General features: G+C 49.4%; 1 protein-coding gene across 1 annotated transcript; it reads right to left on the bottom strand.

Annotated features, from left to right (window-relative positions):
* Window positions 1-7: 7 nt before the first annotated feature.
* Window positions 8-12,931, bottom strand: LOC146423435 (ataxin-2-like protein; the record flags this gene model as incomplete). Its single annotated transcript, XM_085044766.1, has 16 exons — window positions 12,634-12,931; window positions 11,689-11,713; window positions 10,792-10,848; window positions 9,758-9,829; window positions 8,583-8,775; window positions 6,609-6,730; window positions 4,950-5,041; window positions 3,013-3,243; window positions 2,223-2,404; window positions 1,895-1,984; window positions 1,622-1,795; window positions 1,464-1,510; window positions 709-866; window positions 486-546; window positions 185-379; window positions 8-71 (listed from the first exon to the last, which is right to left on the bottom strand). Coding segments are annotated over exons 1-16 (1,909 nt in total), but the record flags the coding sequence as incomplete, so codon positions are not given.
* Window positions 12,932-20,502: the final 7,571 nt, after the last annotated feature.

The following is a 20,502-nucleotide window of genomic DNA, read 5'->3' as shown; positions in this document are numbered from 1 at the left end:
GGCTCACCTTTGGCCCCGCGGAACTTTCCGGAAGCTGAGCCAGAAACGGGAAACGGGAAAATCTGCGGGGCCTGGGGGGGTGGGGGAGGGGCGGGGAGAGAAGGGGGGGCGTGGTCAGCCAAGCCCCTCCCCCCTCCAAACCCGACACGGTGGGGGAGGGGCCGGGAGGGGGGCGTGGCCTCACCTGCACGGGGGCGTGGCCAACGTGGAGCTGGGGGATGTAGGAGATGTAGTGGGGGGGAGGGGCCGGGTAAAGCCCCGCCCCCGCCGCCGCCCCGCCCCCTCCTCCCGCGCCGGCCGCCCCTCCCCCCGCCGGCAGCACCCCCAGCGTGGGGGAGGGGCGGGGGGTGGGGGAGGGGGCGCCAGGAGGAGCTTTGGCCTGGAGGGGGAGAGAGAAGAGAATCAGAGCCGGAATTCGGGTGGCCACGCCCACCATCGGGGCCACGCCCACTTCAGGCCCCGCCCCCTCTAGCCCCGCCCCTCACCAATGGCCGCCCCGGGCTGAACTCCTTGGCGTGAGGATTGAGCGTCGATCGCTTCACCTGCCTGGGGGGAGGGGAAAGGGGCGTGGTCAGGGGAGGGGGCGGGGCCAAAGCCGCAGCCTGGCCACACCCCCACCGGGGCTCGGCCACGCCCCCGAGATTTGGGGGAAATAGGTGGAAATTGGGGGGTTTGCCCCTCCCCCACCCGCCCCTCCCCCACACTCACTCGGCCATTGGCTCCTCCTCCTTCCCCTCCCCCACGCCCGGGGGGGTCCCGGGGGGGCTCGAGGAGGCCACGCCCCCCGCCGGCCCCTCCCCCAGCTTGCCGTCGCGGGGGGAGGGGCAGCGCGGCGGGGGGAGGGGCGGGGGAGGGTCCGGGGGGAGCTGGGGGGAGGGGCGGGGAGAGAAACGAAATTAGCTAAAATTAACCCAAAGTGACCCAAAATTACCCCAAAGTGACCCAAAAATGACCCAAAAATGTCCCAAAATGACCCAAAATGGCCCAAAATGACCCAAAATTAAACCAAAGTGACCCAAAATTACCCAGAGTTACCCCAATGACTCCAAAGTGACCCCAAATGACCCCAAATAAACCCAAAAATGACCCCAAAGTGACCAAAGTTTGACCCAAAATGACCCCAAATGACCCCAAATTAACCTGAATTTAACACAAAATGACCCAATGAACCCAAAATGACCCAAAGTGACCCAAAATGACACCAAAATAACCAAACTGACCCAAAATACACCTGAATATGACGCAAAATGACCCAAAATGACCCACAGTGACCCCAGAATGACCAGAAATTACCCCAAAATAACCCAAAATTACCCCAAAATGACCCCAAAAAACCCCAAAATTGACCCAGAATTGCCCCAATGACCAAAAATGACCAAAAATGACCCCAAAGTGACTAAAATGACCCAAAATGACCCAAAACCCCCCGATTTCCCCTCCCCCACCCCTGGCCCCTCCCCCACCTTGCAGGCCCCGCCCATCCGCAGCTCCTCCCTGGGCGTGGCTCCTCCTGCGGGGGGGGGAGGGGCGATGTCAGAGGAGGGGGGGAGGGGCGGCCACGCCCCCTTCCCTCCCCCTCCCCTCCCCCCACCGGGGTCTCTCCGCCCCTCCCCCCCCTCACCTTTCCTGGGCGTTTCCGGTGCCTCCGGGGCGGGGGGAGGGGCGGCGCCGGGCGGGGTGGGGGAGGGGCAGGGCGGCTCCTGGGGGGTCCTGGGGGGGGAGGGGGGGCTCTGCCCCTCCCCCGCCGGCGGCTCGGCGGCTTTGGGGGAGGGGCGAGGCGGGAAGGACCGCCCAGCTGCGGGGGGAGGGGAGAGGGGGAGGGGTCAGGGGGAGCTGGTGCGCCCCTCCCCCACCCACAGCCCCTCCCCCACCCGCCCCTCCCCCCAATCCTCACCTGGGGGGGTCGAGGGCGCCCCTCCCCCGCCGGCTGAGCCCCTCCCCCCCCGCAGGGGTCGCTGAGCCTTGGGGGACATCCGGGGGGGGCCTGGGGGGGAGGGGCGGAGTCAGAGAGAGACCCCTCCCCCACCTCAGCCCCTCCCCCACCCACAACCCCTCCCCCACCCACCTCAGCCCCTCCCCCACCTCTCATCGCCCCTCCCCCAGCCCCTCCCCCACCCTTCCCAGCCCCTCCCCCCACCTCTCATCGCCCCTCCCACCTCCCCCGCCCCTCCCCCACCCACCCCCAGCCCCTCCCCCACCCTCCCCCGCCCCTCCCCCCTCACCTCCGTTCAGCCCCGGCTCCGGGTGGGGGAGGGGCGCGGCCCCGCGGGTCGGAGGGGGGGGTGGGGCCAGCCCAGCCCCTCCCCCCGCGGCGGGCCGCCCCCCCGCCCCTCCCCCACCCCGCGGGCAGCGCAGGGAGCTCCCCAGGCCACGCCCACGCTGGGGGAGGGGCGGCGGCTTCTCCCTGGGGGGAGGGGCGGAGAGTCAGCGGGGGAGGGGCGGGTGGGGGAGGGGAGGGCGCTGGGGGGGTTTTGGGTGGATTTTGGGGGAAATTGGGAAAATCTGGGAGATATTTCAGTTGAATTTTATGGAAATTTTGGACACTTTTTGCGTGAAGTTTGAGGGAAATTTGAATATTTTTAGTAGAAATTTTTAATTTCTCGGTGAATTCTAAGTGGATTTTGAGGGAATTTCAGGTGAATTTTGGGCAAATTTTGAGTAAAATTTGAGTCAATTTTGACCAAAATTTGGGTGAATTTTGAGCACAATCTCAGTGAATTTTCACCAAAATTTGGGCAAATTTTGACCAAAATTTGAGTGAATTTTGAGCAGAATTTGAGTCAATTTTGAGCACAATTTGGGTGAATTTTGACCAAAATTTGAATGAACTTTGAGCACAATTTGGATGAATTTTGAGCACAATTTGGGTTAATTTTGAGCACAATTTAGCTAAATTTTGACCCAAATTCGGGTGAATTTTGAGCATAATTTAGGTGAATTTTGAGCACAATCTCAGTGAATTTTGACCAAAATTTGGGTGAATTTTGACCCAAATTGGGGTGAATTTCTCACCTGTGCGCAGCGCCCCCTGCTGGACTCTCCCTGCCGGAAGGGGCGTGGCCCGGGCTGGGCGTGGCCGCGGCGGGGGGCGTGGCCTGTCGGAGGCTCCGCCCCCCTTCCTCCTCCTCCTCCAGCGCTGCCCGCAGGCGATGGTTGGGACAAGACTCGATCTCCCGGGCCAGGGCGGCGGCTCGGGCCAGGCGCTGCCGCCAGGTGACACTGTCCTCCCTGGCCAGGGGCACCCTGGGGACAGAAATACCCAAAAATGTGGAAAACAGCCCAAAAAACCCCGAAAAAATCCGACCTGAAACACCCAAACTGCGCCCGAAAAACCCGAATTACAATAGTCCTGAAATGACCCAAAATGACCCAAAATAACCCAAGATAACCCAAATCCTGCCGCCAGGTGACACTGTCCTCCCTGGCCAGGGGGACCCTGGGGACAGAAATAGCCAAAAATATGGAAAACAGCCCAAAAAACCCCGAAAAAATCCGACCTGAAACACCCAAACTGCACCCGAAAAACCCAAATTACAATAGTCCCGAAATGACCCAAAATAACCCAAAATAACCCAAGATAACCCAAATCCTGCTGCCAGGTGACACTGTCCTCCCTGGCCAGGGGGACCCTGGGGACAGAAATATCCAAAAATGTGAGAAACAGCCCAAAAAACCCCGAAAAAATCTGATCTGAAACACCCAAATTATGCCGAAAAAACCTGAACTGTGATAGTCCTGAATTAACCCAAAATGACCCAAAATAATGACCCAAAATGACCCAAACCCCGACAGGTGACACTGTCCTCCCTGGCCAGGGGCACCCTGGGGACAGAAACACACCGAAAATACTGAAAACAGCCCAAAAAACCCCGAAAAAATCCGATCTGAAACACCCAAATTATGGCGAAAAACTCGAACCGTGATAGACCTGAAATAACCCAAAATGACCCAAAATAACCCAAAAAACTTCACTCAAAATGACCCAAACTTTGCCCAAACTGCGAAATCACTGAAATACCCCAAAATAACCACAATTTAAAAAATAAAATATTAAAACAACCCAAACTGTGCTCGCTGAAATTCCCCTAAAATCCCCAAATCCCCCAAAATCCTCTAAAATCCCCCAAATCCCCCAAAATTCCCCCAAAAAGTTTCCTGAAATTCCCTGAAATTCCTCCAAATCCCCCAAAATTCCCCCAAATTCCCCTGAAACCCAAAAATTCTCCCAAAATCTCCCCAAAAACTCCCAAAATCCCCAAATCTCCCTGAAAATCCCAAATTCCTGAAATTCCTCCGAAATTCCCCAAAATCCCCTAAAATCCCCCAAAAATCTCATAAAATCCCCAAAATCTCCTAAAATCCCAAAATTCCTCCCAAGATCTCCCCAAAACCCCTAGAAAATCCCCAAAATTCCCCAAATCCCCTGAAATCCCCCCAAATCCCCTCAAAATCTCCTCAAAATCCCCAAAATCCCCTAAAATCCCCAAAATTTTCCAAAATCCCAAAATCAAATTCCCAAAATCCCCAAAAATCTCCCCGAAATCCCACAAAATTCCCAAAATCTCCCCAAAAAATCCCTAAAAACCCCTAAAAATTCCCCCGAAATCCCCCAAACTCCTCCCCAAAATCTCCCAAAATCCCAAAATCCTCAAATCTCAAAACCCCCAAAATCCCTCACAAATCTCCCCCAAAATCCCCTAAAATCCTTCCAAATCCCCCAAATCCTCTCACCCCAAATCCCGAAAATTTCCCAAACCCCTAAATCTCCCCCAAAATGCCCTCAACTCTCCCCAAATCTCCAAAATCCCCAAAAATCCCCAAAATCCCCCCAAAATCCCCTAAACCCCCAAAATCCTCGAAATCCCAGCCCCGAATTTCCCCCAAAACCCCCGAAATCCCCAAAAGCCCGGAATTTGCCCCAAAAGCCCCGAATTTGCCCCCAAACCCACGTGTAGGCAGCCAGGCTGGAGTCGTAGGTTGTCTTCACTCCGTAATTCTCCTCGTTGAATTTGAACATCTCGTTGGGATCCCAACCGTTGGACTGCGGGGTTGGGGATTGGGGTTTGAGGATTTTGGGGGATTTTGGGGAAATTTGGGGGAATTTGGGGAATTTGGGGGAATTTGGGGCAATTTCAGGGGAATTTGGGGGGAATTTTGGAGGATTTTGGGGAAATTTGGGGATTTTGGGGAAATTTGGGGGAAATTTGGGGATTTTGGGAAATTTGGGGAATTTTGGGGGAATTTCCAGGATTTTGGGGAATTTTGGGGGATTTAGGGGAATTTTGAGGATTTTTGGGGAATTTGGGGTTTTTTTGGGGATTTGGGGGAATTTCAGGGGATTTTGGGGGATTTTGCATTATTTGAGGGGAATTTTGGGGGAATTTCAAGGATTTTTGAGGATTTTGGGGGAATTTTGAGGGATTTTGGGGTAATTTCGGGTGATTTCGGGAAATTCAGGAGATTTTGGGGGGAATTTCGGGGTAAATTCAGCCGATTTCAGGGGTTTTTGGGTTAATTTTGGGTCAATTTGGGGCGATTTTGGGTAATTTAGGGGTAATTTCATGGGATTTTGGGGTTTTTGGGGTAATTTTGGGGTAAATTCAGCTGATTTCAGGTAATTTTGGGGTAAATTCTGTCAATTTCGGGTAATTTTGGGTCAATTTGGGTCAATTTGGGGTAATTTTGGGGTAAATTCTGCCAATTTAGGGTAATTTTGGGTCAATTTTGGGTATTTTTGAGGTAAATTGGGCCAATTTCGGGTAATTTTGGGTTAATTTGGGTCAATTTCAGGTAATTTTGGGGTAAATTGAGCCAATTTTGCGGTAATTTCGGGTGATTTTGGGGTGATTTTGGGTAATTTAGAATAGTTTTGGGTAATTTTGGGTGATTTTGGGGTAATTTTAGGGTGATTTTCGGGTGAATTTTTGGGGTAATTTCAGGTGAATTTTGGGGTAATTTTGGGGTAATTTTGGGTGAATTTTGGGTGAATTTTGGGTAATTTTGGGAGATTTTGGGTGGATTTTGGGGTGAATTTTGGGTAATTTTGGGTAAATTTGAGTAATTTTGGGGAATTTTGGATGCTTTTGGGGGAATTTCGGGGGAATTTTGGGGTAATTTTGGGATAATTTTGGGGTGAATTTTGGGTGATTTTATGGTGATTATTGGGTAATTTCAGGTAATTTTGGGTGAATTTGGGTGAATTTTGGGGTGATTTTGGGGTAATTTGGGGTGATTTTGGGGTGATTTTGGGGATTTTGGGGATTTTGGGTGATTCTGGGGGAATTTTGGGGGAATTTTGGCTAATTTTGGGGTGATTTTGGATGATTTTATGGTGAATTTTGGGGTGAATTTCGGGTGAATTTTGGGTGATTTTGGGGTAATTTTGGGGTGAATTTTGGGGTAATCTCGGGTGGATTTTGGGATGAATTTTGGGGTGATTTTGGGGTAATTTTGGGGTAATTTTGGGTGAATTTTGGGGTAATTTTGGGGTAATTTTGGGGTAATTTTGGATGATTTTATGGTGAATTTTGGGTGATTTTGGGGTGATTTTGGGGTAATCTCGGGTGGATTTTGGGATGAATTTTGGGCGATTTCGGGTCTCTCCCCACCAGGTCAGACTCCAGGTCGTAGTCGTCGCTGCCCTCGCCGCCCTCCCAGCGTTCCAGAACCTTCTCCCTGTGCTCTCCGTTCAGCCTCAGGCTGCCGGCGATCGCCGAGTCCGTGAACTTGTCTGGGAAATCAGGATTTTGGGGTGAAAACAAGGAAAAATGGGAAAAACGGGGTGGGAGAGATGGAGTGAACCAAATCCTGGGGGGATTCTACCCAAATTCTGTGGGGTTTTCCTCAAAGTGAACCAAATTCTCCTAAAAATGAACCAAATTCTCCTCAAAATTACCCAAATTCAATGGGGTTTTCCCCAAAATGAACCAAATTGTCCCCAAAATGACCCAAATTCGATGCAATTCTCCCCAAATTCAATGGGATTTTCCCCAACATGAACAAAATTCTCCCCAAAATGAACTAAATTGTCCCCAAAATGAACCAAATTCTCCTCAAAATGACCCAAATTCAATGGGATTCTCCCAAAAATGAACCAAATTCTCCCATAAATGAACCAAATTCCGTGGGATTTTCCCCAAAATGACCCAAATTCAATAGAGTTCTCCCCAAAATGACACAAATTTTCCCAAAAATGACCCAAATTCAATAGGATTCTCCCCAAAATAAACCAAATTCTCCCCAAAATGAACCAAATTCTCCTAAAAATGAACCAAATTCTCCCATAAATGAACCAAATTTCATGGGATTCTTCCCAAAATGAACCAAATTGTCTCCAAAATGACCCAAATTCAATAGGATTCTCCCAGAAAGACCTAAATTTTCCCAAAAATGACCCAAATTTCATGGGATTCTCCCCAAAATAACCCAAGTTCTCCCCAAAATGAACTAAATTCTCCCCAAAATGACCAAAATTTCATGGGATTTTCCCCAAAATGAACTAAATTGTCCCCAAAATGACCCAAATTCAATAGCATTCTCCCCAAAATGACACAAATTTTCCCAAAAATGACCCAAATTCAATAGGATTCTCCCCAAAATAACCCAAGTTCTCCCCAAAATGAACTAAATTCTCCTCAAAATGACCCAAATTATCCCCAAAATGACCCAAATTTCATGGGATTTTCCCCAAAATGACCCAAATTGTCCCCAAAATGACCCAAATTTAATGGGATTCTCCCCAAAATGAAATAAATTCTCCTCAAAGTGACCCAAATACAATTGGATTCTCCCCAAACTCACTCAGAATGCCCAAAAATCCCCAAAATCTGCTGAGAAATCCCCAAATACCCCAAAATTCTCAAAATTCAATGGGAACAACTCCAAAATCCCCACAAATTCACCCAAAATCACCCCAAAAACCTCCCAAATTCCCTCCAAATCCCCGGGAAAAATCCCAAAATGACCAAAAATGTCCCAAAATCGGCAGAATTCACCCCAAAAATCTCACCTCTGGTGGCAAAGGTGAGGTCAATGTTCCAAAATCTCAGCAGGACGATGTCCAGCGGCCGGAAAATCCCCAAAATCCCCAAAAATCCCCCAAAAATCACCCCAAAAACCTCTCAAATTGTCTATAAATTATTGGAAATTTCCCAAAATCGGCAGAATTCACCCCAAATCTGACTCACCCCTGGTGGCAAAGGCCAAGTCCACGTTCCTGAATCTCAGCAGGACGATGTCCAGCGGCCGGAAAATCCCCAAAAATCCCCCAAAATCACCCCAAAATCCCCCAAATTCACCCCAAAAACCTCTCAAATCTCTCCAAAATCAGCAGAAAAAATCCTAAAATGAGCAGAAATTTCCCAAAATCGGCAGAATTCACCCCAAAAATCTCACCTCTGGTGGCAAAGGCCAAATCAACATTCCGAAATCTCAGCAGGACGATGTCCAGCGGCCGGAAAATCCCCAAAATCCCCCAAAATCCCCAGAAAATCACCCAAATTCACCCCAAAAACCTCTCAAATTCACCCCAAATAAATGGAAATGTCCCAAAATCGGCAGAATTCACCCCAAATCTGACTCACCCCTGGTGGCAAAGGCCATGTCCACGTTCCTGAACCTGAGCAGGACGATGTCCAGCGGCCGGAACACCATGGTGTCCACGATGTCCTCGCGGCGGGGGAGGGGCAGGGGACGGGGTGGGGAGGGCGGGGCGGGGGCGGGGAGGGGCAGGGGTGGGGAGGGGCGGCGGTGCACGGCGTCCAGAGCCAGCTCGAACTGGTTTGGGGAGAAAAACGGCGAGATTGGGAAAAAAAATCAAAATTTGGGGGAAATTTGGGGAGAAAATGGGGAATTTTGGGGGAAATTTGGGAAAATTTCGGGGAAATTTGGGGGAATTTGGGGGAAATTTGGGGATTTTGGGGGAAAAAAAATCAAAATTTGGGGAAATTTGGAGGAAAATTGGGGAAAAAATGGGGAATTTTGGGGGAAAAACAGGGATTTAGGAGGAAAAAATCGAAATTTGGGGGAAATTTGGGGAGAAAATTGGGAAATTTGGGGAAAAAAATGGGGAATTTAGGGGGAAATTGGGAGATTCGGGGGGAAAAAATGGAAATTTGGGGGAAATTTGGGGGGAAAATGGGGAATTTAGAGGGAAAATGGGAAATTTGGAGAGGAAATTTGGGAAAAATGAGACATTTGGGGGAAAAATGGGAAATTTGGGGGAAAAAAATCCGAATTTTGGGAGAAAAATGGCGGAATTTGGGCAGAAATTGGGAAATTTGGGAGGAAAAAATGGGGAATTTGGGGAGAAAATTGGGACATTTGGGCAGAAATTGGGAATTTTGGGTGGAAAAGTGGGAAATTTGGAGAGGAAATTGGGAAATTTGGGGAGAAATTGGGAAATTTGGGAGGAAAAATGGGGAATTTGGGGAGAAAAGTGGGGAATTTGGAGAGAAAATTGGGAAATTTGGGGGGAATTTTGGGGGAAAATTGGGAAATTTGGGAGAAAAAAATCACAATTTTGGGGGAAAAATGGGGAAATTTGGGCAGAAATTGGGGAATTTGGGGAAATTTGGGTAATTTGGAGAGGAAATTGGGAAATTTGGGGAGAAATTGGGAAATTTGGGAGGAAAAATGGGGAATTTGGGGAGAAAATTGGGGAAATTTGGGCAGAAATTGGGGAATTTGGGGGAAATTTGGGTAATTTGGGGTTCTGTGGGTGTTAATTAGTGTGTAATTGTGGTTAATTGCTGCTGACCTTGGCGCTCAGAGTGCGGAAAATTCCCTCGAAGGTGCAACCGCTGCGAACTCTGACCTCGGCCGTGGAGCCCTGGGGGACAGAGAGTGACCACTGAGTGACCACTGACCACTGAGTGACCACTGAGTGACCATCAGTGACCACTGACCACTGAGTGACCACTGAGTGACCACTGAGGGACCACTGAGTGACCATCAGTGACCAGTGAGGGACCACTGAGTGACCACTGACCACTGAGTGACCAGGGAGTGACCACTGAGTGACCAGAGTGACCCCAAATGACCCCAGAGTGACCCCAAACCCCAAGTGCTGCCATGACCCCTGAATGACCCCAACTGACCCTTCAGTTACCCCAGAGTGACCTCAAAGTGACCTCGAGTGACCTCATCAGCCCCAAACTCCCAACTGACCCCTCGCTGACCCTTCAGTGACCCCGAGTGACCTCATGACCCCCAAATTCCCAATTTCACAGAAATTCCCTCAAATCCCCCAAATTTCATGCAGAATCCCCAAAATTCCCCCAAAAAAACTCAAAATTCCCCCAAATCTCAGAAAAAATCCCCAAATTCCCCCCAAATTCCCCCGAATTTCCCCCAATTCTCCCAAATTTCCCCCAATTCTCCCAAATTCTCCCAAATTTCACAGAAAATCCCCAAAATCCTCCCAAATCTGATAGAAATTCCCACAAATCTCCCACAAAATCCCCAAAAATCCCCAAAAAATGCCCAAATTCCCCCAAAAATCCCCAAAATCCTCCCAAATCCCCCAGAAAATCCCCAAATCTCCCAAATTTCCCCCAAAAAATCCCCAAATTTCCCCCAAATCTCACAGAAAATCCCCAAATCTCCCAAATTTCCCCCAAAAAATACCCAAATTTCCCCCAAATCTCACAGAAAATCCCCCGAAATCTCCCCAAATCTCACACAAAATCCCCAAATTCCCCCAAATCTCATAGAAATTCCCCCAAAAACCCCCAAATTCCCCCAAATCCCCCCAAATCTCCCCAAATCTCCCCAAATCCCCAATTCTCTCACCACGCCTGCCGTCAGCACGTGCAACATCCTCGAGTTGTTGTAAACTCCTTCGAACACCTGAGTTCGGGAGGTCAAAGGTCACGGGGCTGCTAACCCCAAATTCGGGGGTTTGGGGGTTTTGGGGGATTTTTGGGGATTTTTGGGGATTTTTTTGGGATTTTTTGGGAATTTTTGGGGATTTTTTTGGGATTTTTTTGGAATTTTCTAGGGATTTTTGGGAGATTTTTTTGGGTTTTTTCAGGTTTTTTGAGGATATTTTTGGGATTTTTTTGGAATTTTTGGGGATTTTTTTGGGATTTTTTGGGGATTTTTTGGGGGTTTTCTCAGGTGCTTTTTTAGAGTTTTTTGAGGATATTTTTTGGGATTTTTTTTGAGTTAGTTGGGGTTTTTTGGGGATTTTTTGGAATTTTTTTGGGATTTTTCAGGGTATTTTTTGGGGCTTTTTTGGGGGTTTTTTGGGGATTTGTTTTTTTTGTTTTTTGGGGATTTTTTGGGGATTTTTAGGGGGATTTTGGGGGATTTTTTGGGAATCTTTGGGGATTTTTTCAGGATTTTTTTGAGGTTCTTTGGGGAGTTTCTTTTAATGTTTTTCGGGATTTTTTGTGAGTTTTATTTTATTTTTTGAGAATTGTTTGGGGTTTTTTCAGGGTTTTTTGGGGTTTTTTTTTTGTTTTTTAGGGAATTTTTTGAGGATCTTTGGGGATTATTTAGGATTTTTTTGGGGTTTTTTTAGGGATTTTTCTGGGGATTTTTTTGGGGAATTTTTTGGGGATTTTTGGGGTTTTTTGAGGATTTTTTTGGGGAATTTTTGGGGTTTTTTTGGGGGTTTTGGGGGGATTTTTTGGGGGTTTTTTGGGGATTTTTTGGGGATTTTTAGGATTTTTTTTGGGTTCTTACCGGGGATTTTCCCATGGCTTGTGCCCTGTGGAGAAATTCAGAAAAAAAATGAATTAAAAAAGATCCAAAATTTGGGAATTTTGGGTCAAAAATCCTCATTATGGAGATTCCAACACCTGAGACCCCAAAAGCTGCAATTCCAACCCAAAAATTGAACCCAAGATCCCCCAAAATTCAACCCAGGATGCTCTAAATGCCCAAAAATCCCCAAAAATCCCCAAAAATCTCACCCAGAATCCTAAAAATCCCCCAAAATGCCCAAAAACCTCCCAAAAATCACTCCCGAAATCCTCTAAATCCCCAAAAATCAAAGAAATCTCTCAAAAATCTCACCCAAAATCTCCCAAAAATTGCCCCAAAACGCTCTAAATCCTCCAAAAATCCTCCAAAAATCCCACCCAGGACCCCCAAAGGGATCCAAACCCCCCAAAATTCCCCCAAAATTCCCACAAAATTCCCCCAAATTCCCCCAAAACTCCCCCAAATCTCACCCAGGATGCTCCAAATTCCCAAAATTCTCCCAAATCTCACCCAAATTCACCCCAAATTCTCCCAAAATTCCACCAAATCTCACCCAGGATGCCTAAATCCCTCCAAATTCCCCTAAATCCACCCAAATTCCCCCAAATTCTCTCAAAAGTCCCCAAATCTCACCCAGGATGCTCCAAATTCACCCAAAATTCCCCCAAATTCCCCTAAATCCCCCAAAATTCCCCCAAATCTCACCCAGGAAGCCCCAAAATTCCCCAAATCCACCCAAATTCGCCCCAAATCCACCCAAACTCCCCCGAATTCTCCCCAAATCCCCCAAAATTCTCCCAACATCACCCAAATTCCCCTAAATCCACCCAAATTCGCCCCAAATCCCCCAAATCTCACCCAAAATCCCTAAAATTTCCCAACCCCAAACCCCCCCCAAGCCCTCCCCACCCCTCCCCCACTCACCTGCCGCCCCCCGCCGCCCCTCCCCCCCCCGGCGGCCCCTCCCCCACCCCTCCCCCTCCCCCACCCCCGCCGGCGGGGGGAGGGGACGAGCTGGGGGCTTTGCGGGGCTGCGGAGGGGGCGGCGGGGCCGGGAGAGGCTTCAGCATGGCCGGGGGGTGGTTCCGGGGGGTTTCCGGGGGGATTCGAGGGGATTCGAGGGGATTTTGGGGTGAATTTGGGGGATTTTGGGGCTCCGGGGCTCGGCGGCCCTCAGGCCGCGGCGGAGCCCTGAGGGGGCGGAGGGATCCCGGGCGAACCGCACAGAGATCCTTCCGCCGGCAGCTCCAAACCTCCCCCAACCCGCGCTTTTCCCCCTCAAACCTCCATTTCCTTCCTCCCCACCCGCGATTTCCCCACAGACCTTCAACCGCTTTCCCAAAATCCCCGTTTTTCACCCCAAAACCCGCCGCTCCGCGCCGTCAAATAGTCCCCCCAACACCGCGCATGCGTGATTCCTCCCACACCTCCCGCCCGCCAGGCGGCGCTGTCACAACCGCGGGCAGCGGAAGCGGAAGCGGAAGCGGCGCGCCCGGCGCGGAACCGGAAGAGACGCGCGGGGGGCTGTGAGGGAGGAGGAGGAGGAGGAGGAAGATCAACTTGAGGCTACCGGAGCTACCGGAGAGTCACCGGAGAGTCACCGGAGAGTCACCGGAGAGTCACCGGAGAGTCACCGGAGCTACCGGAGCTACCGGAGCGGCGGGAGAGCGGCAGGAGAGGGGCGGCGCCGCCATGGTGAGCGGGGAGGGGAGTGGGGGGGAATTGGGGAGATTTTGGGGAGATTTTGGGGAATTTGGGGGAAATTCGGGGAGATTTGGGGGAAATTTGGGGATAATGGGGGAGATTTGGGGAAAACTGGGGTAAATTCGGAGGAATTTGGAGGAAATTTGGGGAGATTTGAGGGAAATTTTGGGAAATTTAGGGAGATTTGAGGAGATTTTGGGGGAATTTGGAGGAAATTCGGGGAGATTTGGGGAGATTTGAGGGAAATTTGAGGAGATTTGGGGAGATTTGAGGGAAATTTAGGGAAAATTGGGGAGACTTGGGGGAAATTTGGGGAGATTTGGGCAAATTCGGGGAAATTTGGGGACAATTTGTGGAAGTTTTGGGAAATTTGGGGCAAATTTTGGGGAAAATTAGGGGAAATTCAGGGAGATTTGGGAGAAATTGGGGAAACTTTTGGGGCAATTTGGGTGAAATTTGGGGGAATTTGGGGAAATTGAGAGAAATTTGGGGAGATTTGGGAGAAATTGGGAGAAATTTGGGGGAAATTTGGGGAGATTTGGGAAGATTTGGGGAGATTTTGGGGGAATTTGGGAAACTTAGGGAGATTTGGGGGAATTTTGGGGAAATTTGGAGGATATTTTGAGGAAATTGGGGGAGATTTGGGGGAATTTGAGGAAATTTTGGGAAATTTGGGGAGATTTGGGAGAAATTGGGGAGATTTTGGGGGAATTTGGGGGAATTAGGGGAGATTTGATGGGAATCTGGGGAAATTTGGAGGATATTTGGGGAAATTTGGGGAAAATTGGGGGAATTAGGGGAAATTTGGGGGAAATTTGGGAGAAATCTGGGGAGATTTGGGGAAATTCGGGAAAATTTGGGGACAATTTGAGGAAATTTTGGGAAATTTGGGGGAAAATCGGGGAGATTTGGGGGAAATTTGGGGAAATTTTGGGAAATTCAGGTGAATTTGGGGAGATTTGGAGGATATTTGGAGGAATTTGGGAGGATTTGGGGGAAATTTTGGGGAATTTTGGGGGAAATTTCGGGAGATTTGGGAAGATTTGGGGGAAATTTGGGGAGAAAACAGTGGGTTTGGGGTGGATTTGGGGTATTTTAGGGTCATTCGGGGTTTTTTCGGGCAGATTTGGGATATTTTGGGGTGATTTGGGGTGTTTCGGGGTGGATTTGGGTTTTTTTGGGGTCATTTGGGGTCTTTTGGAGTCTTTTTGGGGTTATTTTGGGGTCATTTGGGGTGTTTCAGGGTGGATTTTGGGGTTTTTTGGGTTGTTTTCGGCCAATTTGGGTTATTTTGGGGAGGAATTTGGGGTTTTTCGGAGAACTTTTGGGGTTTTTTGGAGTGGATTTGGGTTATTTTGGGGTCATTTGGGGTGGATTTGGGGTCATTTGGGATTATTTTGGGGTTTTTCGGGCGGGTTTGGGGACTTTGGGTGGGTTTGGGATATTTTGGGGTCTTTTGGGGATTTTTTTGGGATATCTTGGGGCCAATTTGGGGTTTTTTGGGGATATTTTGGGGTTTTTTTGGGGCGGATTTGGGGTGTTTGGGTGGATATGGGTCATTTTGGGGAGAAATTTGGGGTTTTTGGGGTCTTTTGGGGTGAATTTGGGGTTTTTGGGGCGGATTTGGGGGTTTTGGGGAGGAATTTGGGCTGGTTTGGGGATTTTTTGGGGTTTTTGGGGATTTTTTGGGGTTTTTGGGTGGATTTTGTTTATTTTGGGGTCATTTGGGGTGTTTTGGGGCAGATTTGGGTTATTTTGGGGTGGATTTGGGTCATTTTAAGGTGGAATTTGGGGTTTTTGGGGTGTTTTGGGGGATTTTTTGTGGTTTCTTGGTACCTATTTGGGGTTTTTGGGGATTTTTTTGGGTTTTTTGGGAGAAATTTGGGGTTTTTGGGGAGGAATTTGGGTTTTTTTAGGGGCAGATTTGGGGTTTTTGTGTGGATTTGGGATATTTTGGGGTCATTTGGGGATTTTTTGGGGATTTTGGGGATTTTTTGGGGTTTTCAGGGCGGATTTGGGGTTTTTTTGGGGAGGAATTTGGGTTATTTTGGGGATTTTTTGTGGTTTTTTGGGACCTATTTGGGATTTTTTGGGGATTTTTTGGGTTTTTTCAGCGGATTTGGGTTATTTTGGGGTCATTTCAGGTGTTTTTGGGAGGATTTGGGGGTTTTGGGGGATTTTTTTGGGGTTTTTGGGGATTTTTTGGGGTTTTTGGGAGGAATTTGGGTTATTTTGGGGTCATTTCGGGTGGTTTTGGGAGGATTTGGGTTATTTTAGGGTGGAATTTGGGGATTTTTTGGGGTTTTTGGGCTCAATTTGGGATCAGCACAATCCAACTCGACGCCAATTTGGGGAAATTTTAGCCAATTTTAGTGAAACCAACAAACTTTGGGTTTCAATTCACGAAACTTTCGCTTTTTCCCAAAACCTCACTTTGATTTTTTTCTCTTTTTTCTCGTTTTTTTTCTCTTTTTTCCCATTTTTTTTCTGTTTTTTCCCATTTTTTCCCTTTTTTTCCCCATTTTCTCTCCCCCAGCGCCCCCCCCGCCCCCCCCCAGCGCCATGAGCGACCCCTCGGGGGGGGGGGATGGTCGGGAGCCCCAAAACCCCCCGAATTCACCCCAAAAAACCCCAAAATCGCCCCAAAACTCCTCGGGAGCGCTGCGGGAGCCCCGAAAACCCCAAAAAACCCCAAATTCGCCCCAAAAATCCCCAAATTCGCCCCAAAAATCCCCAAATTCGCCCCAAAAATCATCAAATTCGGAACAAAAATCCCCAAATTCGGCACAAAAACCCCCAAATTCGCCCCAAAAATCTCCAAATTTGCCCCAAAATTCCCCGAATTTGCCCCAAAACTTCTCAAATTTGCCCCAAAACGTCTCAAATTGGCCCCAAAACCTCCCGATTTCACCCCAAAACCCCCAAATTTCCCCGAATTCTCCCCAAAACTCCCTAAATTCTCCCCAAAATCCCCTAAATTTTTCCCAAAACGGCCTGAATTCACCCCAAAATCCTCTAAATTCTCCCCAAAACTCACCGAATTTCCCCCAAAACTCCCCAAATTCTCCCCAAAATCCCCTAATTTTTTCCCAAAATCCCCCAAATTCCTCCCAAAACTCCCTAAGTTCACTCCAAAACTCCTTAAATTCTCCCCAAAACTCCCCCAATTTTCCCCAAAATCCCCTAAATTTCCCTGAAAACTCTCTGAATTTTTCCCAAAATCCCCTAAATTCCTCCCAAAACCCCCTAAATTCTCACCAAAATCCTCTGATTTCACCTCAAAACTCTCCAAGTTCTCCTCAAAACCCCCTAAATTCCTTCCAAAACCCCCCAAATTTCCCCCAAAACTCCCTAAATTCTCCCCAAAACCCCCCAAATTTCTCCCAAATCTCCCCGAATTTCCCCAAAACCCCCTAAATTTCCCCAAAACCCCTAAATTTCCCCCAAAACCCCTAAATTCTCCCCAAAATTCTTTAATTTCGCCCAAAATTCTTTAATTTCGCCCCAAAATCCCCAAAACTCCCGACCTCCCAAAACTCCCGATTTTCCCCAAATCTCCCAAATTCTCCCCAAATCCCCAAATTTCCCCAAAAACCCCCAAATTCCTCCAAAATCTCCCCAAATTTCCCCAAAACTCCCAAATTTTTCCCAAAATCCCCTAAATTCCTCCCAAAACCCCCCAAATTCCCCCAAAATCCCCTAAATTCTCCCCAAAATCCCCTAAATTCCTCCCAAACCCCCAAATTTCCCTAAACTCCCAAATTCACCCCAAAATCCCCACCACCCCAAACCCCTAAATTGCCCTGAAAACTCCCAATTTTTCCCAAAATCCCCCAAATTCCCCCCAAATCCCCCCGAACTCCCCCCGGCCCGCCCCGGGCTGGCGCGACTTCTGCCAGCGCCAGGCCCGCGCGGCGGCGCGCGACTTCGCTCGGCGCTATCGCGACTTTGTCGCGACTCAGCCGCAGCTGGGCGGCCCGGGAGCCGCCGCCGCCTTCTCGCGCCGCTTCGCCAGGAACTTTCTGGAACATTTCGAGGCCGAAGTGTGGCGAGCGGCGGGCGAGCGGGGTGGGGGAGGGGAGGGCGGGGCGGCGCCCCTCCCCCCGCCGGCGGGGCTGCTGTCGCGACACGGGGCGGGGGGGAGGGGGGAGGAGTTTTGGGGTGAAATCGTGGGGTTTCGGGGAGTTGCCGGGGGCAGGGCGGAGTTGGGTGGGGTTGAGCCGAAATTGGCTGAAATTGACCCAAAATTGGGTGACATTGACCCGAAATTGGCTGAAAATCACCCAAAATCGGCCGGAATTGACCCAAAATCGGCCGAATTTGACCCGAAATCAGCTGAATTTGACCCAAAATTGGCCGGAAATCACCCGAAATTGGCCGGAATTGACCCAAAATTGGCTGAAAATCACCCAAAATCGGCCGAAATTGACCCAAAATCGGCCGAATTTGACCCGAAATCGGCCGGAAATCACCCGAAATCGGCCGAATTTGACCCAAAATCGGTCGGAATTGGCCCGAAATCGGCTGAAAATCGCCCAAAATCGGCCGGAATTGACCCAAAATTGGCCGGAATTGACCCGAAATCGGCCGAAAATCACCCAAAATCGGTTCAGATCGGAGCGATTTCGCCCCAAAATCTCCCGATTTTGCCCCAAAATTCCGCGATTTCCCCCCAAAATCCCCAAAAATCGCCCCAAAATCCCCGAATTTCGCCCCAAAATCTCCCGATTTCGCCCCAAAATCCCCCAAAATCGCCCCAAATTTCCCCGGAATCTCCCGAAATTCCGCCGAAATCTCCCCAAACCGCCCCGAGGTCGCTCCGGATTTCCCCGAAATCGCCCGAAATCGACCCAAAATCGCCCCAAACCTCCCCGATTTCTCCCCAGATCTCCCCGAAACCTCCCGAAATTTCACCGAAATCTCCCCAAATCGCCCCAAAATCGCCCGAAATCGACCCAAAATCTCCTCGAACGGACCTAAAATCTCCCCAAACGCACCCGAAATCCCCCGAAATCGCCCCAAAATCGCCCCAAACCGACCCAAAATCTCCCCAAACCGACCCAAAATCCCCCGAAATCGACCCAAAATCGCCCCCAACGGACCCAAAATCGCCGTTTTTCGCCCCAAAACCCAAAGCCCGCAAACGCTTCTCTCTCCGCAGCGTCGGGCGCTCGGTCCGCGGGATGCTGCAGTGGCGCTCGGCCGAGTCCCAAAATCCCCCAAATTCCACCCAAAACCCGCCCCCGAACCCCCCGAACCCCCAGAACCCCCAAAATCCCCCGATTTCGCCCCAAAACGCGGAGCCCTGGGCGCGCCAGGGGCAGCTGCGGCTGCTGGAGGAGCAGAATTTGGGGAGTTTTGGGGCTTTTTTGGGGGTTTTGGGGCGGCGGGGGGGGAGGGGCGCGGGGGGGGAGGGGCGGCGCTGCAGGATGAGGATCCGCGGGGAAGGGGAGGGGGCGGCGCTGGAGCTGTTCGTGCCCCCCAAGGTGAGATTTGGGGTGAAAAATGGGGATTTTGGGCAAAAATTAAAAATGGGAAAATTCGGGGAAAAAATGGTTAAAATTTGGGGAGAAATTGGGGTAAAAATGGGGGAAATTTGGGAAATGGGGAGGGGCGGCGCTGGAGCTGTTCGTGCCCCCCAAGGTGAGATTTTGGGGTGAAAAATGGGGATTTTGGGCAAAAATTAAAAATTTGGGACAAAAAATGGGAAAAATCGGGGAAAAAATGGGAAAATTTGGGGAGAAATTGGGGGAGAAATGAGGGAATTTGGGAAATGGGGAGGGGGCAGCGCTGGAGCTGTTCGTGCCGCCCAAGGTGAGATTTGGGGTGAAAAATGGGGATTTTGGGCAAAAATTAAAAATTTGGGACAAAAAATGGGAAAAATCGGGGAAAAAATGGGAAAATTTGGGGAGAAATTGGGGGAGAAATGAGGGAATTTGGGGGTAATTGGGGAAATGGGGAGGGGGCGGCGCTGGAGCTGTTCGTGCCCCCCAAGGTGAGGTTTTGGGGCGAAAAACCGCGATTTTGGGCAAAAATGAAAAATGGGGGAAATCGGGAAAATTTGGGAAAATTTTAGGGGAAATTTGGGGTAAAAATGGTTAAAATTTGGGGGAAAAATGGGGAAGAAAATGGGAAATTTGGGGAATTGGGGAAATGGGGAGGGGGCGGCGCTGGAGCTGTTCGTGCCCCCCAAGGTGAGGTTTGGGGCGAAAAACCGCGATTTTGGGCAAAAATGAAAAATGGGAAAAATTGGGGTAAAAAACAGGGAAAAAATCGGGAAAAACCAGGAAAAAATGGGAAAAAGCAGGGAAAATGGGAAAAAATTGGGGAAAAAATCGGGAGAAAATGGGAAAAAAACGGAAAAAATGGGGAAAAATGGGAAAAAATGGAAAAAACCAGGAAAAATCGGGGAAATGGGAAAATATGGGGAAAATCGGGAAAAAACAGGGGAAAATGGGGAAAATCGGGAAAAATTGGGAAAAAATGGGGAGAAATTGGGGTAAAAATCGGGAAAAAATGGGAAAAAAAACCGGGGGAAAATCGGGAAAAAACAGGAAAAATGGGGAAAAAATCGGGAAAAAAGGGGAAATGGGAAAAAATCAAGAAAAAATTGGGAAAAATGGGGAAAAATGGAGAAAAAATGGGAAAAAATTGGGGAAAAAATCGGGAAAAAAACAGGAAAAAATGGAAAAAAATCGGGAAAAAACCAAGAAAAAATGGGAAAAAAATCGGAAAAAAATAGGAAAAATCGGAAAAAAAAGGTGAAAAAATCGGGAAATCGGGTAAAAAAGGTTTCTGGTGTATTTCGATCTCCGAACCCCCAAAACTCTCTGATTTCTCCCCAAATCGCCCTCAGGCCGCCAAGCCGCGGTTGGTCCTTCCGTGCGCCGCGCTGGCAGCGAGTCCCGCAGCGTCCGGCTGCAGCTTCCGCATCGCGGTGAGAAACCGACAGGGATGGGAACCAGTTTGGGGGAATTTGGGGTTTTTGGGGGAATTTGGGGGGAATTGGGGAGGTTGGTGTGGTTTTTTGGGGATTATTGGGGGGTTTTTGGGGTTTTTTAAGAGGTTTTTTTGAGGTTTTTTGTGGTT

The sequence above is a fragment of the Lichenostomus cassidix genome, unplaced genomic scaffold (genome assembly GCF_008360975.1).
Source record: "Lichenostomus cassidix isolate B80296 unplaced genomic scaffold, HeHo_3.0 HiC_scaffold_882, whole genome shotgun sequence".
In the NCBI taxonomy this organism is placed as follows: domain Eukaryota; kingdom Metazoa; phylum Chordata; class Aves; order Passeriformes; family Meliphagidae; genus Lichenostomus; species Lichenostomus cassidix.
The sequence above is the reverse complement of the archived record's forward strand: the minus strand, read 5'-3'. Positions and strand labels throughout refer to the sequence as shown.